The sequence below is a fragment of the Lepidochelys kempii genome, chromosome 7 (assembly GCF_965140285.1).
Source record: "Lepidochelys kempii isolate rLepKem1 chromosome 7, rLepKem1.hap1, whole genome shotgun sequence".
Classification (NCBI taxonomy): domain Eukaryota; kingdom Metazoa; phylum Chordata; order Testudines; family Cheloniidae; genus Lepidochelys; species Lepidochelys kempii.
In genome coordinates, this window is record NC_136386.1 from 26,527,780 (window position 1) to 26,555,239 (window position 27,460).

At 37.8% G+C, this 27,460-nt stretch overlaps 1 protein-coding gene across 9 annotated transcripts in view; it reads left to right on the forward strand.

The window, feature by feature from the left end:
* ERC2 (ELKS/RAB6-interacting/CAST family member 2) overlaps positions 1 to 27,460 on the forward strand; it is an 833,583-nt gene that overhangs the window by 384,183 nt on the left and 421,940 nt on the right. For 4 of the 9 annotated variants that reach the window (XM_078853606.1, XM_078853612.1, XM_078853607.1 and 1 more), the window contains 5 exons: positions 831 to 971; positions 2,918 to 3,058; positions 7,116 to 7,151; positions 14,238 to 14,267; positions 14,886 to 15,079. In XM_078853606.1, coding sequence (XP_078709732.1) covers positions 831 to 971; positions 2,918 to 3,058; positions 7,116 to 7,151; positions 14,238 to 14,267; positions 14,886 to 15,079 — 542 coding nt within the window. The remainder of the gene's footprint in view (positions 1 to 830; positions 972 to 2,917; positions 3,059 to 7,115; positions 7,152 to 14,237; positions 14,268 to 14,885; positions 15,080 to 27,460) is intronic. The other 5 variants (XM_078853610.1, XM_078853611.1, XM_078853613.1 and 2 more) reach the window with 2 other exon arrangements.

Below are 27,460 nucleotides of genomic sequence, written 5' to 3' on the forward strand. Positions count from 1 at the left end.
GAACTTAAAAAGAAACAATCAAGAGCACTAAAATGGCACACCAAAAGAATCAGAAAAGATGGATTATGCCATCCATTTTCCTGCCAGTGTAGTAGTATTTCAGGTTTAACTTTCCCGAGTGATATGGCTTCCATCACATTCCATGGGAGACTTATCCCATAATCTAATAAATCAATAAACAATCAAAATAAAGGTACCTTTTTCTCGGTCTCATTCAATATTTTTCTTAGTTGCCTCAAAATGTAATACCTGTGAATATAGCTTTACCGATAACTGGCAGATTGTTGCTTGCATTCTAAATTACCAGACAATTGTTAACTAAACTTTAGAACTCTCATGAAGACTGTATTGCAACCAGCATAGAACTTTAATAACAAATAAATAAGTAAGTAATAAGAATAAGTAAATAATAAGTAATAAGAAAATTCAAACTGAGTACAGTAGAAAACGTGGTTTTGTCATTTTGACCATTCATTCATAATTTATGGATTAACAACAAAGCAGGTGCATTGTCCAAATATGTTCTCTAAATATTTTTAAAGTATATGTATTTTGCATTAATATCAAATTTTGTTGAACTTTGTCTGGGATGGTACCACAATTCAGCATTTGGGGCTGATCCAATGCCCATTGAAGCTAGTGGAAGTATTTCTATTGTCTTCAGTAAGTGTTGGATGGATCCTCCTCTTATTTCCCTTATCTCGAAAATTAAGGTGATATATGTGCTTCCAAAGATCAATTTTCACAGTGCAACTTAATACAAAGAGGGTTTTTGTTTTCTGAATTGATGTACCATACCTTACATTTTTATTACTCTTTCTTATTGTTAGGAGAGAATAATAGAGCGCTTGAAGGAGCAGAGGGAACGGGATGACCGAGAAAGACTGGAAGAAATAGAATCCTTCAAAAAGGAAAACAAAGACTTGAAGGAGAAAGTTAATGCTTTACAAGCTGAACTAACAGAGAAGGAGGTCAGCCTTTGCAGTAAAATTAAAAATCTTTATTGTTCTGATCTTTCTAACAAGTTTCACTGATATAAACAAGTTAATTAGAGACACTATCCAATTGCTTAAACTAGCAGTTCTCAAACTGTGGGTCGGGACCCCAAAGTGGGTCATGACCCTGTTTTAATGGGGTTGCCAGGGCTGGTGTTATACTTGCTGGGGCCTGGGGCTGAAGCCGAAGCCTGAGTCTCACTGCTCAGGGCTCAAGCTGAAGCCCAAGGGCTTCAGGCCTGGGTGGCGGGGCTCAGGTGACAGCAGCCCATCCACCCAGGGCTGAAGCCCTCAAGCTTCAGTTTCAGGCCTGCTCCAAGGCAGTGGGGCTCAGGCTTTGGCTTTAGCCCCCCCACCTGGGGCAGCGGGGCTCAGGCTTCCGTCCCCCTTCCTGGGGTCATGTAGTAATTTTTGTTGTGAGATGGGGGTCGCGGTGCAATGAAGTTTGAGAAACCTGGTTTAAGCTATTGGTTTTCAACTATTTTTAGAAACTTACTCCTAAAGCAGTATATTTCTTTCCCTTATTTCTTCTTTGTTTATATTCCTTTCCTTTCCTTTACATATGTTTGACACGGCTTTAGTATTCCACTGCTGGTCCTATTTTCAGTTTTTATTTGAACTAATGGGCTTAGCAGGAGCACGACCTTCCGAGAGTAAGGTCCACAAGTATTTGATTCAGTCAGACTGATTATTGATAAGGGGTTTTACTTGGTGAGTCCCTGGTCTGGTTGATTCTCTACTAAAGTTTTGGTGTGCCATTGCATACCACTGCTCTGTGCTCATTTCATTAGATTCTTATAAACTATGTGATAATATTAAATCCTATTCATGTCATGCTGCAAGATACTTCTTGGTTTTTCTCCTCTTGAATACTTCTACTGTAGAGTCTGAGTACCCTTTAAAGTAAAGATATTAAGTGAGAATTTATAAGTAATTAAAGTTGTGATGAATTAATGGACAATGTTTTCTCTATTCAAATCCATCTTCGGGTTTTTTTTTTTTTTAAATCCACCACCAGCTTGATGATGATGATTTTAATAAAAGCCTGCTGCCATTTTTGCAGGGGCTACAAGAAATGATGGTGAGAAGTCCACGGGTTGTGGGTCACTTGCAGGATTATCTGTATTTATCTCACTTAATCAATTCCCTGCTATTGGGGCGGGGTCAGGGGTGGGCGGCAGGCGCAGGGGTCTCGCGTCTTGGTGAATCCCAGTCCCTCCGCTTCTGTGCCTGTCTCCTGAGAGCTGTAATACTTTGGTCTAATTTCATTGTTTGAGTTTACTGTGTGGGTGCTGGGCAGGTGTTAGTGGCCTGTGATATACAGGAGGTCAGACTAGATGACCCAGTGGTCCCTTCTGGGGCTCAACCTCTATGATTCTAATTTATTTTAAAGCTTCTTAGGCTATTATAAGTAAAACAGACAAAATTAACAATAGAAGTTGATAATATTTTAAGTACAGATGAATATGTAGAATACTGAGGTGTGCAGCTACCGCCACCCTTCTATCATAGGGTAACTGGCAAAAGTAAAATCTGTTAAACTAAATATGAAGGAGAACACTGATCAGTGTAAAATATAGAATCGACTATTTTCTAATTCTCAAGGATTACATTTAAAATACAGGTGAATCATCCATTTCCCCGATGAAATTACCCTCTATTCTTTCAGCAGAGGGAACATGGCATATTCAAAAACAAGTAATTTTTTCATAAACATTCAACTTTTTGTTAACCTTCTAAAAATTATCTAATAATATTGTACTATGCTGTAAATACCCATCCCCATGTCTGCATACATGTACTATGTAAACAAAGTTTTTGACTGAAAACATAGCTGATAACGATAATTTACGCTCTTCGTGGCTAGGATCAATGCAATTTCTAACACCATCTCTTTCCTCTTTTTTTGGATAATTTTTCAGTCTAATTTAATTGACCTCAAAGAACATGCATCATCACTGGCATCAACAGGGCTGAAAAGAGACTCCAAATTAAAGTCTTTAGAAATAGCCATAGAACAAAAGAAAGAAGAATGTAGTAAGTTGGAAGCACAGCTGAAAAAGGTAAGTGCCTTCTAAGAAAATTCTTATTGTGAAATGGACTAAACTCTTCACTTCTCTAGTATATAACTGGCAATGAAGCAAGAGGTCCATTTTAAAATCTGGCAGTCTTCTGCTATCTGCTGATACTAGCATCAAACAATGTTGACTTTTTCTTAAGAAGCATGTATAAAAGCTGTCTGTGAGCCTGAAAAATTATCTTAAGTTTCCTGTCTAAGGGGTACTTGGGAAAAAAACTGGTGAAAATACTGGGGTGGGCGGGGAGTTATAGAAACCAGCCATTACTATATGTACGAATATAAACTACTCTTTCTAGTGAAAAATGTCTAGGTCTTATATTGAAATTCTCCTTAATTTTATTTATTTAATGAATTTAAATTTGAGGTAGTTAAAGAAAATAAGGTTTAATATATCACAGTTGGCGTTATTTATATCCACCAAGAAGTAGAAGCAAACATTTAAAGACAAATATTTCAGAAATACAATACTTATCGAATAATTATATGTAGATTACTGCATTACAATACTAACTGATCTCCAAATTTTCACATTTTCTTTCATCTGTTTATTTGACTTTTTGCTGTGTCATTTGGTAGTGTCTGCACTCATTGTTTGAACACCAAACTCATGACATACTAAGTGGGTTTAAGCATCATATTTTCTTTCTGCAACTATTAAATAAGCCAGTGAGAAGTGTAGATAAAACTTTAAACCCCCAACATACTTTGGACGTGGATTTATATGCTTATGTGATCTAGAAGAGGTTGATTATTTTAGCTTGAATATTGACATTTTTAGGTCCAGATTATCATACCCTTCCTCATGTGGAATAGTTAGCTTCATTGATTTCAGTTGGACTACCTGTGGAGTAAGGTATTACTCAAGCATGAGCAAGGCTTTCAGAATTTGAGTCTTATATTTTTACCTAAAATTTTGATTTTATTACGTACTTCTAGAGTACGTATATGTGCTGTAATGTATACTTTAGAAGAGCACACTCAAAATATTATGATCTGATACGAATTTTACATGTATAAAACACACTATATATACAGTTGTTGCGATGACCGTATAGGGGTCACCAAATGAAATTAATAGGCAGTAGGTTTAAAACAAACAAAAGGAAGTATTTCTTCACGCAATACACAGTCTACTTGCGGAACTCTTTGCCAGAGGATGTTGTGAAGGTCAAGACTATAACAGGGTTCAAAAAAGAACTTGATAAATTCCTGGAGGATAGGTCCATCAATGGCTATTAGCTAGGATGGGCAGGGATGGTGTCCCTAGGCTCTGTCTGCCAGAAGCTGTGAATGGGTAATGGGATGGATCACTTGACGATTACCTCTTCTGTTCATTCCTCTGAAACACCCGGCTTTGGCCATTGTCGGAGGACAGGATACTGAGCTAGATGGACATTTGGTCTGACCCATTATGGCCGTTCGTATTTTGGATGAGAGGAGGGCATCTTTTCAAATAACTTGCATGCAGAGAGCTTTTAACAAAATCTTAAATTCTTGTAAATATTTGATAGGTTATCAATGCCATTTGCACTAGACTTAAAATACCTACATAAAGCATGTAGCCAGAGATCATTTTTATTTTATTAAAAGAAATATAAATATTATTTACTTAAGGTGTGAAGAATCTTTATTTGCATTATAGTTCAGATAATTATAATTTAAATATTATTACCTCTATGGTTAACTTTCATATTTCATGTTGTTGCTTTTAGCGGTATTAGTTCAAATGAATTCACATGTTCAAAATATTTTTTCAGTGGCCTTATTTTTGAGAGGTTTTTTGTAATAAATAGTTCTTTAGAATGCTAAAGCACCCGTCATCTTAAAAAAAATTGAAATCTGCTTGAAATAGTTGAAATTCTAAGTCAACATCTATGAATGTATATATCAACACATCATTTAGTAATGGAAAAATAAGCAGTTATAAAAGTCTGTAAGTGTCTGGGCCTCCTTTCAAATAAAAAGGAAGTATGGTGCTTATGAATAAAATACAAAGGGTTACCAAATGAAAGTTGAAAATATAATTGTTTGATTATACCATAAATACAACATGAATTCCCAATGGGAACTGGCCCAAGATTTGTAGGAGATTTGGTATTTCCACAATAACATGCAGATTCAACATTGTTGGATGTGTTTAGGAGAATAGAAACACTGGCTGTTAATGACAATGGACTGCAAACAGTAATTTTTAATTTTACATTTACTTTAGTAAAAGCTTTAATTTCAGCTAAACCTAAAAATATCCTGTGATAAAAGTAACTCGCTCTCCAGAAATTGAAACCTACCTTCAGTCGCTGATTTTATCCCTTAACAAACTAACTGAAACAGAAGTCAGTTTTGGGAGGATTTTAGAATTTTGTTGAATGGAGATGGGAGGGAGCGTATACATTTCTTCATTCTTATACACAGTGTACAAATCTGCATGTCCCATATGGATGCTCACTGTATCAATGAACACTCAACACTGCAGAGGTGAGAGATGTGGCACTTCATTGGACATAATCTGAAAAGTAACTCCAAATATGTATCCATTCGTTTTAAAAAATATTAACAACTTGCATATCATTTATCATTCTTAAAAAATAAATAAATCAGAGTGGCGGTACTGTTAGTAAACTTGCTCAGCGTTAGCTATGATTCTTTAGTTGTATCAATTTTTATTCCTAAACATTGATTTAATCCAGAACATATTTGCAACAGTGAATAGTTCTGAGAAGTCATAGTCCTAAGCATGCCCCGAAGAAGTGTTTATGGGATACAACGCCTAATCAAACTTGTGACGAGGAACAGTTTTGCCTTGGAATTTTGTTCCTCTCCTTTTTCAATTATTTTTTAAATTCCTCCTTTTTTTGATGATATCTATCTATCAAATATTTATATTCCTCCTTTATCTATATATGTCTATATACATCTCTATATATCTCTCTCTATATAAAATTTTGTTTCTCCAAGATCTTTTTCCCAGGGTTTGACTATAACTATTTCTCAGTATTATATACTTGACACTATACAATACTTGTATTTCTGGGGGAGAAAATATGCAGACTCAGAAAGAATATATTCAGAAGTAAAACAAAAATCCTGAGGCAGACTTGAAATATTTGATTACAAGAAACTGAACCGCAGCCCCATTATTAATTGAAATAGCATATGTGTTTAAAAACCAATAAATAGGAGAGCATTCAAAAAGAATAATTGCTCCTGTGTTCATATTGTATTTTACTGTACACCAAAATTGTTTAAAACCATGAGCATGCTTATTAAGCCTTTTGTTACAAGGATTATGATTTGGAATTGATGGGAACAAAATGAGTGGAGAGCTCCCAACACTTTTGTGCCAAAACTCTACAGGCATTTTTTTTTTTTACTTATTTTCCTTTGCTAATTATGATGGAACAGCAGGAATTACCTCATAGGTAGTTAATTATTTTTTATGTTGCTTTCCTGAATCTTATTATCCACTTTAGAATTTCCTTCTTTTGTTGTTTATCATGGATTTTAAATTTCCATGCTTACTGACATACTTGCTGTCGCTAAACTACTGTTTGCCAAGCTGTACTGTTCAAAAGTCATATTGAATCAAAAATTCAGGCTTGTGTTGATACAAAATAAAAACCATAAATTTAGTGATAAAGTCTAATTAATCTTTTATTATTACTGTCTTTGAAACTTTTGTGATAAATTGCAGCCTTGGCTAAAAGCGCTTCTAGTGATTCATTGCTTGAGACTAGCACTTAATGTATCATCAAAAGTGGACACCTTTCTTTATTTCATGGGTTATTTAACTTGAGAAAGGGAAAGTAACACAAACCTTAAATTTTTTACTCCAGCTATTCTTTTTTAGAAGCCAAAGTCAACATTTATGTTTCCCCAGTGCCTCTCGCTTTCACCGAGGAATGTTTAGAAACTTAAATTTCTACTTTTTATGACAAGTTCTTCTGTGCAAATGCACTGGATTTGTTGAGCTAACGCTGTTTTCCTGGATCTTTCCTTCTTTTCCTGTCTATGCTTCACTCCTTCCCAACTTTGCAATGTAGCAAGCTGAACAGTTGTTCAATCAGATGTACAATCCAGTAAGTCCTTTCTGAAAGTGCCCGCTGTAACATATGAAAGCATGAGGATCCATTGACCTGACACTGTGTTGTGTTCTTCCGCTATGGAGCTTTGCAAAAACTTTTTTGATGATCACCTGTTTTAGTTATGTCAAAATAAATGAGCTTTGTGGACTTCAAGGCCATTTCTTTTGAATATGATATGTATTAACTGGTAATTGGATTAATATAACATCCTCCGAAGTTCAAATGTCATTGCCTTCAGGTCCTCAACTTCTCTATTATATATTTTTTTAAAAGCATGCAGAAGATAGTTTTTTGTTTTATTTTATTTTACTGCTATGCTCATCGAATACTTTACTGGATCCTTCAAATTCAAAATAATATGCAGTGATTTATTTATAATATCTCAATTGATAATATCAGTAATAATACCTAGTAAATGTCTGTTCAGCATATTTTTGTAAAGTTGCAGTATGATCACATTAGTTCAGAAGGCAAAAGATCAGTTTTTCAGTAAAAGAATGTGCATGTTCAGTATTTATACATTTAAAAAACATATTTTTGCCAAGAAAAGGCTGAAAATATAGAATGATGAAAACAAATTGCAATGTTGTTCTATAATTTAAACAAGAAAATGTAATAATACTTTTGTTTGTTTGGGATTATTCTTTGATGCCTTCTTTAATATAGTTTCTTAAGCAATTTTATTTTGTCTCTATTGTATTCATTTTTCAATTTGAGGAAGAACAAACACATTCTTATCTGTAGAAGATTTTCTGGCTGGTACAAACTAACACTAAAAATATGCTGTGAGCATCACAGGGCAGAAATAAAGATGTAACTGGATTGTGATAACATAGCAATTTATGACCTTTGGATTACATAGTAATTCTAAATATAATTACCATGTAATTCCAATCAGAAGGTGTGATAGATCTTGATTTTATAGGGTTCTATAAAAATATGGTATTATACACTTGGGGTGACACTGGTCCCACTGAAGTCAATGGGTTTTTTTTTCATTAACTTCAGTGGGCCAGGATTTCATCCCTAGGGTCCGTTGTGCTGTTGCTGATGCTGAGTATTTCTACTGATGTAATGGAAATTTCATGTGTATAAATGGGGGAATAGATCCCATAGAATCTACCATATTTACTTCTTGAAAATCATGTAATTACATTTGAAATTCACTCATAATTTGTTCATAGAGAACATAAAACCTAATAATATACCCACTTTCTCATCCAACATACTGTAGTGATCAAATGGTTTGTACTCTTGTACAATGGCATTGTTTCCTTATATTAGTTTGGGTCATATACATGATTGTTTCATAGGTAGACGACATACTTTCATGCACATCCTCCGCACTCTTATTGTGCACACCTTTTGTTTATTGCTGACTCCTCGGTTACCTTTTCTCTTGCTCTATGTAGACCACTCCCTTCATTATTTCAGTTTTAATCACATTGCTGTAGTGATTGCTATTTGTTGACCATTAACCTTTTTGCATATAGTATCCCAAATCTTATCAATTTTAACTTTTTGCATACTTCTTTTTTACAAGAACTATCTCTCAGCGGTTCAAAACCACTGGATGGAAAATCTTTTATATTAAATTAATGTAGCAGGTAGTTACATCTTATCCTCAATGCACATTTTCTTTAGTTATTTTTCCCTCTGTGTTTATTTTTGACAATGTGAGAATAATATTTTTTCAGACTGATCTAAAGACTTGTTCTTTAGACTACATGATTGCCATTAACAGAAAGCTAGCCAAATGTGTGTTTCCATATATGAGATAAATGACTTTATATAAAGTGGATGGCAAAATACAGTCCTGTTGAACTCCAATCTTCATTTTAAACCTTTCTGGCATTTAACAATCCATTTTTAAGTAAGCCTTTGTTCCCTCATACTGCCTGTTCCTTTTTCAGTAGAATGATAAACCTTTGTTAGTCCACAGAGTACTATCAACTCTGGTTTCAGAGTAGCAGCCGTGTTAGTCTGTATCCGCAAAAAGAAAAGGAGTACTTGGGGCACCTTAGAGACTAACAAATTTATTTGAGCATAAGCTCAACTATGGGGCACTCACTCTTATCACGAAAGCTTATGCTCAAATAAATTTGTTAGTCTCTAAGGTGCCCCAAGTACGCCTTTTCTTTTTGCGGATACAGACTAACACGGCTGCTACTCTGAAACTCTTATCACTGAAGCTACATTTTAAAAATGCACAGAACAAACAGATTACTCTGTTTCACACTTCTAAGTTTTTTGGGTAGCAAAGTGGAAAAATATAAAAGGGTCCCAAATCCTGGTCACCTTGTTCATGAGAATATTCAAAATGAATTTAGAGGGACTACTTGTCTGAATAATGTGAACAGAATTTGGGCCTTTTGTGTGTAGATGTGAACACGGTTTAAATTATACAATCATGCCCTGTGCTAGTAAATAATGGTTAGAAAACAGTTGCATGGTTGTTATTTTTTTGTAATATGGTATTACAATTTATTGGATCGTTTCTAGTCCTTCAAGCTGCTTCTGAATATTGAGGACCTGATTCTGCAAATACTGAGCAGAAACAATGAAAGATCAAAAACCAAAGCAAACTTTAGTTCTAAATTGCTTAGCTCAGTCCCAGGAATTAGCTTAAAAATAACTTAAATTTAAAGACATTTTAAAATTTAAGAGGAGAACAGATTATTTAATTTATTATTGAACCAGATAAAATTTGAAGGATCTTAGAAAGTATTTTTTGCATGTACATTTCTGCTGTTTCATTTAATTATTATTTTTGTTCAAGCTCTAATTTGATATTTTTGGCTAGTTTAAATTAAGGTATACTATTCCAATGCATACATCTGATACAGAAAAATGAATGCAGGATGTGTGCATAATATATAATAAATTCATTAATTTTATATGTCTTTATCACACTTTAATATTTCTGTAGACAATTTGGTAATTATATAGAAAAAATATTTTGCCTCTACTTGTGGAATGCAAAATAAAAACCAGGGTTGAAAATATGAAATGCTTTTTAGAATCAGAGAAGTTCAAACATTAGTGTGACAGTCTCTTCATTTGCATGTATTGGGGATTGCAAAAAATAATAATGTATTTTCCAAAATGAAATACAGCATAGTATCAATTCAATAATTGTATGCAAGTAGTATATTTCCTTTAAAATGCAACATCCCAATTAATAATTGGAATAAGAAGTGTGTATTTATATTTAACTTTTATTACTGAGAAACTGTTGTTAGATGGTTACAGTACTATTCAAATTAAAAATAGTATCAAGCCCCTAAAATTAACAAACAAGCTAAAGGCATTTATATTTAATATGTAACTGGTGAATATTAATAAGAAAATTTTGTCTTGTAAAGAACTGTTCAGATGGAACGCAATGTTTAGCAAGTAGTTAGCACAGGGGTGGCCAAACTTACTGGCCCTCCGAGCCACATACGACAATCTTCAGAAGTTCGAGAGCCAGAGGTTGGGGCTTCAGCGCTGCTCCTGCTGAAGCCCTGAGCCCTGGCAGGTGCTCCCCACAGGGCTGAAGCCCCAAGACCCCCCTCTCCGCTGGGCAGAAGCCCCTACCACATCACCCTGCTGCAAGGCAAAGGTCCTGAGCATCCTCCCACCCAGTCTGGTAGGTGAAGAATGGGGGTGGGGGGCCACCATGAGCCACACTTTAAAGGTAAAAGAGCCATGTGTGGCTCACAAGCCACAGTTTGGCAACCCTAAGTTAGCCCATTTAACTGTAAAACCAAGAGTGTCTTTCCCAGACCTGAGGAAGAGATCTGCATGGCTTGAAAGCTTGTGTCTCTCACCAACAGAAGTTGGTTCAATAAAAGATACTACCTCACCCACCTTGTCTCTCTATTTGTCCCCAATGCGAGAGAATTGAATAACTTAGTTGTGAACTTAGTCCATGTCTATACGTACTACTCTGCAGCAGCGCAGCTGTACTGGTACAGCTGTGCAGCTGTAGCACGTCTGGTGAAGATGCTCTATGCTGACAGGAGAGAGTTCTCTCACTGGAATAAAAACACCCCACCTCCGCAAGTGCCATAAATTATGTTGGTGGGAGGTCTCCCATTGACATAGCGCTGTGCACATGAGTGCTTATGTCGGTGTAATTTAGTCCCTCAGTGGGGCGGAATATTCACACTCCTGAGCGACATAAATTTTGCCGACATAGGCTGTAGCGTAGACATAGCCTCACTTTCTATTTACAACCAATCAGTCTGTCCTTTGCAAATTTTGAATAACACCAGAAAACTTTTCTGTTTCAAAGATGTTTTATGATATTGCTCCAACAGCCCTCCATATATTTAGAACCTTTCCTTTTTTCCTTCCATTTAGTAGTGTGCATGGGTTTGATCCTGCATTCCTTCTGCAAAACAACCCTTATTCTCCCAATTAGTCCCAATCTATTGAATGGGTAATCCCATTCAAGTAGGCACAACCTAATAATGGTTTCAAATACTGGGCCCAGTATTTAATTTCCTAATGTTTTTAGATTAGAATGTTTTTATCCTGGTATTTGCATTGTGCTTTTTATATTATTTCAATTGTTATGCATCTCTGTGAAGCATCTTCAGAGCCTTGGTAGGGTGGGGTAAGTAATTTATCAGTTCTGGGCTTACTCGAGTTTTATAGGCACTGTTTCGTGCTTGGAGTGGTGTGGAGATGCATTGCTCCAGGGGGAACGTATCCAGGAGGAATTGTGCCTTTGGAAGGCGGAATTCCTCATGGAATTTGCCAGTATGTAGGGGAATATACCTTCAACTATACCTTTTTGTGAGTGAAGCGTATTTCTGCATGCATGCCCAGCTAGCTCTGGTGCCTCTGCTGTGTGGAATCCTGGCTCTGCTTTCACCATTCCCCTTTTGAAGTGTCTTGAATACTGGGCAGGCTAGGCATAGTTCTTTTGTTGGGGGAATAATTGGGCTTTTATTGTTCCTGGCTACTGAACAGGAGTGCAAAGGGGAATAGAGAGTCTCCTGATGCCATTTACTTCCCCTTCCTGGAGCCGCCGGGAATTATTATTGTTCACATGAAAAGTCTTCCAAGTGATTTCATTTTACACAACTAATTTTAACACGAAAAATTGAAAACATGACTGTTTTGCCTTCAACATCCAGTACATGTATATAACGCTCTTCACAGTTACAATAATATAAAGCAGCATCAAACGTGTACAATTTTAATTTAAAGTTGGCATGCAAACTAACGTTAATTAAAGCATCCATAATGATTAAAGAGACTATTTCTGTAAAGCAATGTGGTGAAGTGGGTATAGTGTGTGTCTGGGCTTCAGGGAATTTGGGTTTTCTTTGGTGGGTGCAAAGCCGAGGTGGGGAGTCCCGGCGGTGCTTACCTGGGGCAGCTCCCAGGAAGCATCCGGCAGGTCCCTCTGGCTCCTAGGGGTGGGGTAGCATAGCTACAGGGGGAGCAGCCACTCCCTCCACTGATCACATCAAAAAGTAGCACCTTAGGCACAGACTCCGTGGGTGCTCTGGGCTGGAGCACCCACGGGAAAAATTTGGTTGGTGCAGAGCACCCACCGGCAGCACCCAGCCCCGCGCCCGGCCCCAGCTCACCTCCACTCTGTCTCCTCCTCTGAATGCGCCGACCCGCTCTGCTTCTCGGCCTCCCCCTCCTCCCGGCTTCCCGCAAATCAGCTGTTCGGGCGGGAAGTCAGGGCGGGCTGAGAAGCAAACGGTGGCTTCGCGCTCAGGCCCAGGGAGGCAGAGGTGAGCTGGGGTGGGGGGACGTGAGGAGGGCCACCCGTGCCATAGCAGGTAACCTGGGGGGCACGCAGGGGAACTGTTCCGCACCCCAGCTTACCTCCGCCACCCTGGGCCTGAGCATGTAGCCGCCACCTACTTCTCAGCTCTCCCAGGCTTCCTGCGTGAACAGCTGATTCACGGGAAGCCAGGGGGTGGAGAAGCAGAGCAGGGCGGTGCATTCAGGGGTGGAGGCGGAGCGGAGGTGAGCTGGGGCTGGGCGCGGGGTGGGGAGCTGCCCGTTGGTGCTCTGCACCAACCAAATTTTCCCTGTGGGTTCTCCAGCCCTGGAGCACTCATGGAGTCGGCACCCTGGCAGGTCCCTCTGGCTCTTAAGGGCGGGGTGGGCACCCAGTACGGTGGCACACGAGACCCTCCTGCCCGGTTCTGGGGGAAGTCAGGGGGGATGGGGCAGGGATCCCGGGTGGGGGTAGGGGATCAAGGAACGTGGGGGGTTGGATGGGGCAGGATTCCCGGGGGGTGGGCAATGACTCCCTCGTGGGGTGAGGAGGGAACCGGTTGTTAAGATTTTGGCAGCTCATCACTGACTGTAGCTAATCTGCGCCGCGGTGTGATATTTATCAACTTTGTGGATTTCTGAAGGATAAAAAATATTTTATTGGTAAATGTGCCACAAGAACAATATAGTTGAAATACTCTGAGTACCAGACCCTGCAATGAGCTCAGTGTAGGGAGATCCCGGCATCTGTGTGAAGCTTGTACCCTAAGAATGTAATATAGTCTAGAGGGGCAGGTTGGAGTAACAAGAAAAACAAATATAGTGAGCTTCTTATGTCACTTCCTTGTTCTTTTCACAATTAGATCTCCTGTGTGAATAGAAATCCCCAAGTAGAAAAATAGAATTTGAAAGCATCATTATTTCCTTATTATCCTCATGCTTAAATTATGTTACATGCAGAAACAAAATATTTTTGTTCTTCAGTAATTTAATTTATTGTTTTCCTCCTTTAAACACAAAACTTTAAAAAAATATATATTAAAAAATTTCTACTAAATCATTGCAAAGAATGTCAACCTTCTAACCGTAGTAGTTCGTGGTACTGATCTTTTTTTCAAAACATGCATGTTTCATTTTGACCAGCAGTTGTTTCATTGCTTGCTTGCCTTGTTTATTCCCTGAAATTAAAAATAAAACAAATCAACATCTGCTCTGTTTAGTAAGATAGCAGGAAGACCTACTGTTCTAATTAATTTTTGTAAATTTTTGTACATTTTCTCTGAATTTTCTATGTTTAATGTGCACTGTGGTTAAACTACTTGTTTTTTTCCTGCCTGCTCTTTGAAGATGCCAATTAGGAATAATGGGAAACAAGGGGTAGGCTAAGCATTGCAATGCATTGTTGTTTCCATCTGTCTGTGATTATTTCAGCCAACAGTTTAAAACACTTTTATACCCAATCCTGCTCCCATTGAAGTTAATGGGGCTTTCCCATTAGTTCTGGTGGGAGTAGGACAGGACTCCACACTGTTGTTGTTGTTTTCATTGTGTTCTTTCTTGTCTGTGAAATTGCCACCCACCCATGCATGTGTTTGCCAGGTATATTTATTTGTGCCTTGTTCACCAATGGGCTTGTTCCTCTGATGTTTCAGGTTAAGTATTAACAGTAGAAAAAAAGGCTTTGGGTTAAAACTGTCAGCTGAAAGCATTCTTCTAGTTTTACCTTTAAAAACAGCACTGATTCCTTCCTTTAAATTGTTACTATCTATTATTTTTTCTTCATGATGCAGTTTTGTGAATACAAACCTCTGATGATTATAGAAAGAATACAGACAGATTTTCATTTCTCTTTGCTGTGCCTCTATGGAAATACGTTTCCAACTGACAAAAATACCCATAATCCTTTTTTCATGCAGACTTGAACTCTGAGGCTGCAGAAGTAGCGCCACCAAACTATCTAAATGATTGTTGTTGTTTTTTAACTTAACACTAAAGGCTCATGAAGCTGAAGAAGAAGCTCGACTGAACCCAGAATTTGCAGACAGAATGAAACAGCTTGACAAAGAGGCATCTTACTACAGAGAAGAATGTGGTAAAGCTCAAGCTGAGGTTGACAGACTTCTAGAAATCCTCAAGGAAGTAGAGAATGAGAAGAATGACAAAGATAAGAAAATTGCTGAGCTAGAAAGGTAATTTTTGTATTATTTGCTTTATACTGAATGGCCTTTTTATTAAGTGATCTCCATTGTGGAAAGACCTAAAATAACAAAAAAAGTCAATTCACATTACTTCACGAGTTGTACCTAAGAAACAAGTGTATGTGCTGGCTTTGAAGCAGATTTGGAATCTCCTCCTTTTGGCTAGAAAAGGCTTGGTAGTCTACATATCAAAGAGTGTATATATAGGGAAACTACCACACAGTTTACATAGTAACATCCCTGTCTGCAAAACCTGGGTGAGATATTGCATTATGGGAGTAATTATGCTTTTTTACTGATACTGTATTAGTATTAGGTGAACCCAAATAAGAACCATTCCAGACATTTGTCCTTGCCTGGAACAGCATGTACAGTATACCGCTGAGAAATTCTGGAAAGACGTGGTAAATCTTCTTTGGGTATTTTTCTGGGGTACCTCACATTCTTCTGTTGGCAGGTATCCTTTGAAGGTTGGCAAGTATCCTTTCTTCTTAAATGTGGGGAAGTTGTTCAGCCTTTCTCTAATGGAGGGAGAGATGCTATAGGAACCACTAATCTTGTTCCTTTCAAAGTGAACAGTACTGTAAAGCTCCTCCTGCAGATTGTGCCCCAGGCTGTACTATATATTTGAAGTTCTTGAGTCTGTGAGGTTTCTCCATTCCTATCCCAGAGTAGCCACTCTTATGGGAAAGAAGGAAGGAAGGAAGCAATGTTGTGTGTTCGGGTGTTTCAAAAGTGTATTCCAGTGGTTGTGTTGTGAGAGGAGAGCCCCAAGGGGCCACATAAATCAAAAGCAAGTTCAGTGGGTCCTAGTATAACTGTTGCTAGATCCTGCCAATCTATCAGCTACTACTGGACAAAGTGGTGCACTGTCCCAGAAGAAAGATCCTGCTACAAAACAGACCCACTAGTTATTTCAATTGTTATTGGAGGGAGAAAGCCAAGATCTGTTTTTTACAGAAGGAGGCTTGTGTGAATTAGAGGTAAAACATCCTTCTTACGTGGTTTGAAACTCAGATGTTCAAAAGTTACTGTAATTATTTATTTACTTTTTGCAGGCACTTGACAAAGATCTGGTTACCAATAATTGCTTGTGGATGGTGTAGAATAAAATGCTTAAGAATAAAATCACGAAAACAACATTCTGTTCAACATATTATTTTACTATACAATATATTTACTATTATTACAATATATAATTGTATGAGTAATTTGCATGTGCCCAGGAGATGTAGGATGGATGATAGGTAAATTTTGTAGATAAATGCATAATAAATACATGTACCTGATGTGCACAATACCCACAAGTTACTGTGACATTTTTGATATACATATATATATATATATATATAGAAAATTCTCCTTGCCCAGAGCAGGAATTATAGTAACTGCAGGCCTTAATGTGCTAAGAAGTACTGACATCTGCTGAAGTTAGCAGAAGTTACTGGTGCCAAGCACCTGGTAGGATTGGGCCCCAATTTTCCTTTTAAACCTTCTTGTTTTGGGAAATTTGGCAAAATAAAGATTTAGATTCCCACACTGTAAATAATATGTTTAATAGTTTACTTCCAGCATAGTTAATAAAAGGATATAATCAAATACAGAAACATAAATATAAGAATAGATCATATGGTTTTCTTCATACATATGAATGTGATTTCCTGCATGATATTTTTATTTGATTTATGTGAACCTTAGTCTGAACATGAAGCAGTTTCAGTCATTTACTGACAATTGATTATAGAGCAAATGGCCAGGATTCTAATGAGTAGTGGATATTTTACATGTTTTGCTTCAATTTCACACAAAGAAATGAATCACATGTATACTGAGTGTGACAAAATTGGTGACGTATTTCTGAGAAACGTTGTGTACAGTCTATTTGAATAGCTGAGTATGACCAGATGGTGGCTATAAAATGTTATAAATTTTAGCCTCTAACTTGCATTGAGATCTGCTAGAATGGCCCCTGGCCCCTGTGTGGAATCCAGTTAATTTCATTGAGACTACTCACATGTTTAAAGTCAAGCACATGTATCATGCATCAGAGCTAGAGTACTCAGCACTTCTCAGGATTGAGCCCTAGATATACAATGTACATAAGAAAGTATTCCACAAAGAAGCAGATTAACTATTCCAAAATAAAACACAGATGTTGATTTAGAAATAGATTGTCGGTTCATCTATTTAGAATGTAAGGGCTAGATTATCCCTTGTTTTAGACTGCTGTGTGGGAGAACAAGGAAGCATAAGGATATTCACCTTCCTGCATTAAGGGGTGGGGAATGTGTGGTGAGCACACCAGGAAAAGTAATCTGCTCTAGGTATAGAGAAACAATGAAGAAGCCTGATTTTCAGAATGTTGGTGCTTAACCTTTTTTAGGAAATCAGGCTCCTTTAATATGACCCAAAGTTTGAGACACTTATAATTCCTAGTCTCTTTTGACAATGTTGTCCCTAATGTCTAAATCTATGTATGGCTGTGCCACCTGGTGGTACACCAGTGAAGGAATTGTGACTCAGAGATTCCCGCTTGCTCCAGAGAGAAGTAAACTATTGCAGTTTTTTTACAAGGTGCTGCATACTTCCCCCTTGTGATGGCTCAGCTCTGTTGGCAGGTTATCTGAGGGAAAGCAGAGCCAAGGCTTTACCTACTCTCCACCCATTCCTTGTTGGGGTAAAAAGATGAGTTGCAGCTCTGCAAACTTGCTTCCTCCGACTTGTTCCCTACTCGCCTGTGCAGTTTCCAAAGAGCAAGTTGTCTTCTGTTTAGGGATAGTGACAGCACATGCTCCAGCTACAGGGGCTTGTGTGGGATTTCTTAGGAAAGTGAGTGCTCTGTCCAGGTATGCATTTTGATACATAATCTGTTGAGCTGTATGTGTATTCCTATTCTAACATCTTCCTTGCACTGCAAGGTACTCTTCTTTTAAATTGCCCAGTATCTAATTTTGTTGGCTTGAACTATAAAAGTCATACTTCATAATATTATTAGTTATAGTGTTTTTACCAATATAAAACATCTCCATTTCAGAGTTGTGGAGAAGTTTATAATTAAACCCTTTAATCTGAAATTTAAAAACTGTTGAAATAAATTTGTATTTTAGAGATTGAAATAAAACTTAACACAGAGAAATCACTTTTTAAACTGTGCAGTTGACTAGTATACTAGAGAACGTCAAATGTTTGAAAGAAAAGATGTCTGATTTAGGACAGAGTCTAAGAAATGTACGTGCTGAATAGCAGACAGGCAGGAATTATTAACAAAACTGAAGGAACTTTTATGCATATGGTAATTCTCTTTGGCTTGAACTTTATATTTCTACTTCAGAAATCACTGCATTTCTGACAGTTTAATCATTTACTTCTAACAAATGCCTATAGTGTATACAATACATCATGTATACTGTAGGTTGGTCTGTATGTTAATTACGTTTTATATACAATAAAAGACTTCTATTTTTCAAATTGGTTATTGTTACAATCTGATAAACCTAAAAGTTTTCTAGCACTCATTGGTAACTTATTGCATTGGTCATGGTTTTTTTTCTGCTTTATCGGTCTAATACTCATTTTCAATAAAGTGTAAAAGATCTTCTTGTACAAGTATCAATATAACTAACAATAACAATATATACTCTTAATAGTCTTTAATATGCTTTTCCCACAACAATCTTATGTTATCTAACTTTCTATGAGTTCACATCTTGAGTGGTTTGTTAAGGGAATGAGAACTGAGATCTTGTGCTTCCAGAACCTGAGAAATGCAGATATCCTGTTACCAACATCGTGCACCAGGGGCTAAATTATAGATGGGTGGAGTGGTTAAAGAGTTCCTGGCCCTCCAGGGTAACCAAATAGGATCAGGATGTGTTGCAGTGGGGAGCTTACTAAACCTGGGAACTTCCTGGTCAGGAAGTTCTTTAGTTACTGCTCCTTAAAGAATGGCTTTTTGTGTATGTCCTCACACTACAGTGTGTGTGGGTGAAAAGCAGTATAGGGAGGCGATCCCTGCTCATGGATGACTCGGTATTTGGGAATTGTAAACAGAGTTCTCTGCAAATGTCTGGACTCCATTTGTTTAAACCTTAATAGAAAGGATGGCTGGAAAAGCTGTGGAAGATCTGGCAAGACACCAAGCTACAGCTGGCAGTAATGTGCAGCTAAAGAGGCAGAATATAAGAGATGCCACAAAATGGGATATTTTGCAATAGCACGCAGGTCATCAAGAATAGTGGAAACTGTCCAAGAGGGATTGTTATCAGATGACAGTGAGTCTATATTTCTAAGGACTATATCCTCAATAGAACAGGCAATATCTTTATACATAAGCATGAATCTAAACAATCAAAAACTTAAATTTAAAATTGTTACTGGAGCAGCAGTCACTGCAGTTCCCAAAAGCTTATAATCAATCCCAGATGAAGATCAGCAAAGATCAAATAAGATTCTACTTGGGGCTAGTAACAATACTTGGATGTTTGTGGGGAGTTCCCTAGGAAATTGTGAAACGACTGAAAGTTCTTTAACAAGTAATATGTGTCATACTAGGACTAACAACTCCCCTACTAGAGTTTCCAGCAATACAAGGACTATACCTATTACTGAAACTGGAATGCATTAATGGCAGAAAGCAAACCATACAGGACATGTATCCACACATCTTCTCAGGACTAGGAATGTTGTCAAGAGAGTACAAAATAAAATCAGTGTCATCACCAACTCCCTCGGCTCTCTCAGGGTCATAGTGCATCCTTATACCTTTTCCAGGAAAAGTCAAAGAAGAATTAAAGAGAGTGGGGTTATTTACCAGATAGAAGAACTGACTGACTGGTGTGTGAGAATGGGTGTAGTAGTAAAGCTCAATGGCAAATTCTGCATTTGTGTGGACTTTACACAACTTTATAAAAAGGTGCGCAGAGAAAGACACATGCTTTCTGCAGCTGATCAGGCATTAGCTATGTTATCAGAGGCCAAAGTCTTCTCAAAGTTAGATACTATGACAGACTTCTGGCATATCCCCCTTGCTAAAACATCTGTACCATTAACTACATTCATCACCTGGTTTGGAAGGTTCTGTTTCATTCCTCTTCCATTTGGCATATTGTCAGTGCCAGAAACATTTCAAAAAGAGAATCTCTCAGATTGTCAGGTTTTCCTGGCATCCTCTTCCATGCAGATGAGGTGTTGGTATATGTCAGAGATAAAAATGAACATAATGAGTGACTACACACAGTTCTGAGGTGCTTTCAAGAAGCCAGACTCACTCTGAATAAGAAATGTTAATCTGGAAAGGAGCAGATAACATTTGTAGGCCACATAATTAGCAAACAGGGAATTCAGCCAGATTCTTACAAACTGACAGTATTAATTGTCTTACCCAAACCACAAAACATTTCTGGTGTAAAAAGGTTCCTGGGCATGACAGACCATTTTGGGAAATTCTTACCAAATTTATTCATGTAACAAAATTCTTAAGAGATTTCCATAATAGTCACAATTTGCGGATCTGGGTGAACACACAACAAAATGCATTTAATAGAATAAAAGAACTACTGACCTCGCCACCTGTCTTGGCACAATACTCTAAACTACCCATCAACAGTAGCAGTGGATGCATCGTCTTATGGTTTAGGAGCAGAACTCAAACAAAACCGGAGTCTTGTTGCATTTATATCAAGGAGCCTCTCAGAAACTGAACAGTGATATGCTGAAGTGAAAAAGAAAGCTCTAGCAGACACTTACGTCTGTGAACAGCTCAGTGCATATCTGTTTAGCTTGGATTTTAACATAGAAACACACCATAAGCCCTTAGTGGATTCAAAACCACTGGAGGATCTTCCACCTAAGATTCAAAGATTTCAACTACAGCTGATGCAATTTTCTTTAAACATTGATCATGTACTAGGGAAAGCTCTCATAACAGTAGACACTCTACTCTAGAACCCCAATTAAGCAGCCACCAAATGAAAAGGAAAAGAGTTTAGAGAAAGATGTCAAAGTCTACATTGACTTTGTTCTGGCAATGATTCTAGCATCTGTCAGCTGACTTCAGCTAACTAGAGGTGAACAACTAAAGGATGAAACTTACCAGAAATTACTCAACTCTGCCAAAGATGGTGGGCTCAGAGTCAACTTCCAAGAGACCTATTGTTGTGTTGGCAGGAATGAAAGGACCTTCTTGGGGCTGATGGCCTGTTTCTGAAAGGATAGAACAATTTTATCCCTACAGTACTACAAAAAGAAATTCTCTCCAAAATCCATACAGGACACCAAGGAATAAACAAGTGCAGAGCATGAACACAACAGTCTGGGTGGTGACCCAGTCTGAGTGGGCAAATGCAGACTTTTGTAGAGGACTGTGGGGTATGAAACAAGGGGGGAGAAAACCCAATCTCCAGAGCCAATCTCTACAAACCCAATCTCTACAAAACTACCTGACGGAGCTTGACCGTGGGTAACAACATATTTGCTTTTCTGGAAAGGACACACATTATTGTAGTTGATTACTTTTCTGGGTATATTGACTTGGCTATACTTACTTAGACTTCCTCAGCACAGGACAGCCAGAGATTGAAGTGAATATTTGCAAAACATGGAGTTCCTGAAGTCTCCATATCAAGCAATAGGTGTCAATTTATCCTTGAAATATGCTTACCATTCACACAGGACTTTGATTTTTAATATTGTACTAGTAGTCCACATTTCCTCCAGAGCATCGGTGAGATGGAGAGAGCAGTGTAGATTTTAAAAAGACATATTAAAAACAATGTACCTATATAAAGCACCCAGGGCCTAGCAGTCAACATCACTTGTGTCTGGTCGATTCCCAGCAAAATGTCTGCTGTGAAGACAACTAAGGATGCCTGTATCTGTGCTTAAATCTAAATAGCCCAACCTGAAGGAATTTTGAAAATGGGATTCTGAAATAAAAATTAAGCAGCAACAAAACTTCAGTGATTGGCAGAGAACAAAAGCGTTACCTGAACTGAGACCAAGGAGCAAAGGTTGGCTTAAAAGTTCCCAGACATTTGGAACTGTTCAGAACCAGGCAGACACTCCCAGATCCTACCTAGTAGAGGCTCCAAAATGACTTCTCTAGAAAAATCTGGTTCAGCTTAAATATTTCCCAACACAACAAGGCGTGGATCTGGGACCTGCAGGTACTCTGTCAGGAAGTGAGCCCTCCTTTCCCTGGAGAACTGCACACACAAACTCAACAAAAGTGAGAACATGGTCTGGAAGATTGATCAGATCCCCTCAAAGGCTTGATCTTTTGAATATTGCTCAGGAGTATGTAAATGGGATTGGCAAAGGGACATAGTATTGTAAATAGTTTTGAGGAATTGGAAGTTTTTTTTGAATTGTATGTATAGACACTGATTTATGATTTAAGTTTCAATTTATTATAAAGAAAGGAAGATGTACAGTAGTTTATAGAATTCCTGGTCCTCTACACATACCAACCAGTACCATTATATGTTGCATCATAGAGCTTAATAAATGAGGGAACTTCCAGTTCAGGGAATTCTATAATTGCTACTTAAAGCATGGCTCTTCGTGTTTGTCTTCGCACTACAGCGTGTGTCGCTGAAAAGCAGCATAGGGAGGCTGTCCCTGCTCATTTGTAGCTCAAGATTTGGGAATTATAAACAGTTTCCTGCAAATGTCTGGACTCTATTTGTTTAAAGAGCACTGCACGCTTCATAGGATGATAAATTCCATCCCATGGAGGAGGGTATTTGAAGAAAAGTCCACAAAGGAAATGGACTAGATTAATAACAAATTTCTTTTTGGAGAGGGCTTCTGCTTGGACAGCCCTTTCCATGAATCACTTTAAGCAGCCTGTGCAATGTATGCCCAAAAAATCAGCTCAATTACTCTGCAGAAGAAACCAGTTTAGGAAATTGTGGGTCTTTAAGCTCCAACAGAGGTTTGGAGGACCACCCCTGAGGGAAGCAGAAACAGATCAGGCACATGTTGATTTTTAACAGATAAAACAGGTCTAAGCTACAGTTTTGTCCAGTTATGTGTGTTGCTTCTATGAGCTATAGCCCCAGATTAACCCATCTGGCAATCTGCAGGTATATACTTGAGTCATTCCAGCCTGATGTTGGATAAAGAGTGAAGTGCCATGAGGTTGATGGAGGGGGATGAGAGAGTAAATCGTGATGCAGATCCCTGAAGCCTGGAGTTACGCCAGGGAGGAAAATGTAGACTGGTTAATCATTTTGTTAAATTGAATCCAGCCACTTAGCAGAGCCCTTAGGAATTACAAAGATTTCTAACAGATATTATTTTGAGGCAAAGACACTGCTGAGGCATTTTCTTAGATGCAATTTGATTATATTCTCTTTGTGGGACTTTAATTGTATAGTAAATATATGCAGTACTATTGTAAGAGTCTGCCAGCATTTGCATCAGAAATCCTTTGTGGTGTGCTAGACTGGAGCTAGTCCTTAGGTGACTGTGCAGTAGGGAAGATAGCGTTCTCTTAATACAAGGTCAGAATTATGGCCTCTCTGCTCCACTGCCAGTCTTCCTGGGAGCAAGTCACCAAAAGCCATCGATCCACCCTCTTTAAGGGCCTGCAGCCAGTCGAGCTCTATTCCTATATCAGCCCCAACTGAGAAGGGGTCAGTTGAGGAGTGTTGCAGGAAAGTTAGCTCCTGTGGCTGGTCCTAGAGTAGGGAGGAGAGGTTCAAGGGGAAAGGCCTCTGTGCCCCTCCAACTTGCTTTATTCAGGGGAATAGCTTTGTATGTGTGTGTTTGTGAGTTTTGTATTTGAAGAATAAAATTGTTGCCCTGAAGGAAAGACCTGAATACACTTTTGGGAGTGGCATTAGTTCTTCCTGCACTGGGAAGATAGACAAGCAGTCTACCCCCTCCACATCACCCAGCAGAGCTAGGATCATATTGTATTCTCCATAGCACAATTGGGTTCTTCCAGGGAGCAATTCAGCCTCTTTGGAGCAGAATTCCCCTGTGATCACCTGGAACAGTGTAGTGCAGTATGCCTCTCACTGCAGGCTTTGATTAAATGGCACAATCTATTCTAGCCCACAATTTGCAGTTCTTTCGTGCATGTAATTATCCACTTCACACCTGCAACTGTGTGTTTACGCATGCCACCTTAGAGATGCACAGTTATGAATATTCAATTTCAAATATCCTGACTTTTGTGGGATTTAGTCTAAAACTTTATTTCACTGGGTATTTTTGTAGTGAATTGAGGTGGAAACAAAAGCAATGGCTATTCTATAAAAATTGCCAGCATTCAAGCCGTTCAGCACTGACATAATTCAGTATGCAAAATACAAGGAATCAGCCTGTTGAATAGCTGTCAAAAGCTATTTTTGTGGTTTTTTAAAAAAAATTATCTTTCAATGTGCAGCTGTGACAACTCTAGGAATTATTCTAGTTTGGCATAAGTTAGGGATTTTTTTTTTTTTTTTGGTCTTGGCTAATTGAAAGGGCACGTTAGATATTTTTGTACAAATAAGTTATCAAGCATCTGGATATTTTCAGTAATTAAGTATTAACCACATTCTCAGAAGTGAAAAAAATTGCTCTCAGCTTTGAAAGGGACTGTATTACCGGGGGCGTGGGGGGGATACGGAAGCAATATCTTTGATCATTGTTAGGTGCAATACTTTGAACCTCTAAAATTAAAATCTTTGAACCTGTAGCCAAATTGTTTAGGTTTTTTGTTCTCATGGATGAAGAGGACATGCTGAATGTGGGTCATCCTCACTGGTTCAAATAATGGTTTCATGACGATTACTGCAGGTTGCCAAACAAATGCCTTAACAATTGCCACCTATATTATTAACTACAATTTGTATATGTACACAGTGAGTTCATAAACATATATAGTTTTCTATAGTCCGTAAGTGACTAGGTGACTTTTTTGCTTTTAAGTTTTTGTTTGGTCCATGCTCATCAAAGAAATACTATACAGAAGTTTTATTTTACTGCCTTTTTTTTTAAATAAAGACTGTTATAACATCTGCTCACTATTTGTTGGAAAAAACTAATATTTATCCTCCCTTTATTCTCTTTTGCTATCTCCCTTCCTTTCTGTTTGTTCTCCAAACTGCTGCTTTCACCCCTGCTCCAACCAGCTTGACTTCCAGGTCAGTACCTTCTGCTTTCTTCTCTTACCTCACTCGCTGTTCAGTGAAGCTTGATCTTCTCATTGATATAATATATTTCTTAAATGGTTTTCCTCTTACAATTTATTTTTCATCATTTTCATTATATATTCAGAATTTGTTTTTTCATATGATAATTTTGTCAGAAATTACTGGGAGATCACCAGTTGTGTTTCAAGCTCAATCATCATTTTCTAAAGCACTGTGTAAAATGATGGGGCTAAAACAATGTTATACATTTTCCATACAACAAAAGTTCTGGCAGTAGTAGAGCAGCTATGTTAACATTGTAGCTTAAGCCATTTTATTTTAATAAATCACAACGTTTTTAAAAAGTTTTCTAAGAAAAAGTGGTTTAGCCACATAGTGAATCCACATGTTGTTTTGTGTGAAGATCTTTTACTTTTTTAAATTTGTTTTTATTGTTATTAAGGAATTCATCATTTACATACAATGTCATGTACTAGTTCAAAGAATGTGAGCAATAATAGCATACAAAAATATTGATAATCAAAGACTCACTTTTAATACTGATACTGTTGTGAATTATTGTAAATATAACAGAGCAAGTATGAGCATCAGAATAAATTACTCTGCAAATTTGACCTCTAGATCAGAAACTTTTAGCTGTTTGGGGCAGCTGGATGTCAGTTGAGCCAAATTAAGGACTAATATGTAAATAATCCCCAAACAGGTGCACAAATGCAGTGTTAATTTGTATTCTGGTCAGAAGTAATTCTCTACACAACCTCCCTCTCTTTGATTCATATTATTCTTGCTATAATTGATTCAAGTGCATTATTCTTGAATAATGTGTGTAGGCACATAGGTGCCATTTCATGGGATCAAGGGGTATACATGCATAAATTTGCAATCCATGCTTGGTATATTCTTCCAAGGCTCCTGTTATAGGATGGGTCTCTGGAGCAGCCTTTCTATGGATTTCTTTTAGGTAGTACCAGAATGGGGGTGAATAACTTTAATCCTGCCCTCCTCCTGCAATTGTGCCTCAGTTTTCCAATTTCCCACTTCTGTGACTGGACAAAGTCCAGTCCAGCAGAGAGAAATATTAAGGGTGGCTGAATCAACCTTCAAGCTTCATTCTTATTGCCAGATTAAATCAAAACTTCTTAAAGGTTTGGATTGCTTAGTTAAATCTCCAGACCGGCAGCTCACTCCCCCATCAAGAACAAGACCATCTCACCTCCAGGTCCCTAAATCCAGTCCCATGACCTTTCATGAAAGATACATGAACCTATCAGCTCTCCAGTCTTTCTGCTGATCCCTGGTTCCTTTTCCTTTCCAAACTGTGCCGAGATTTGGTTATTTTCCACTTGCGCTGTGCAATGTGCTGTGGGATGGCATTGCCAAACTCTAGAGAACTAGAATGAGAAATGAGTTCTGGTCTTAGAGAGAACAGTGAAGATCTGTTGGGTTCACAATACTTTAGCCAGAAGGTATGAGAGTGTCTCTCTCTGAACTAGAAATGTTTGTTATATGGATTTAGGACAAGGTGTTGAGTTTTGCAAGCCTGGTTTTAAGGGATGGAATAAATTTCCATTGGGGTTGGCGTGACCAAGGCAAGGGTGTGTTTGTGGGCCACATGGGTCTGAATGGAAAGGGGATATTGGAGACTTATATTAGGTGGGGGCAAGGGAATCAGGGTGGAGGAGGTCCATAAATCTATTGCAAAAGAGGTAAATGATAGTACTTGGCTTTTATATAGAACTGTTAATCCATGGATATCAATACACTTCACAAAGAACGGTAAGTCTCATTATCCACACTTTTTAGACAGGGAAACCGACACAGAAAGGTGAAATGACTTACCAAAGTCATACTGCTTGTTAGTGGGAGGAAGATTGCTCAATAAATCATGATATAAACCAAAAGTTCATTAAGAAATAGTCAAAACTTATCAGTATGAAAGTATCTACATTATAATAGTTTCTAAAGCTGTCAAGAGTAGTGCTGGACAGAAAATGATTGTAAACTCAGATATCGAAAAATGTTTCTATTCCAAGTCAGGATGAGAAGTCTAAATCTTGAGAATGTTTGTGAACTGAACATCGGAAAAAACCCCTCTGTTCAGATCATTTTAAACATTTCATTTAGATAATTTTGAAACATTTATTAATTTAGATTTTTTAAAACTATAATTAGCTTACATTTCAAAATGAAAAATTGTTGTGAACTGGAAACCTGGAATTTTTAATTT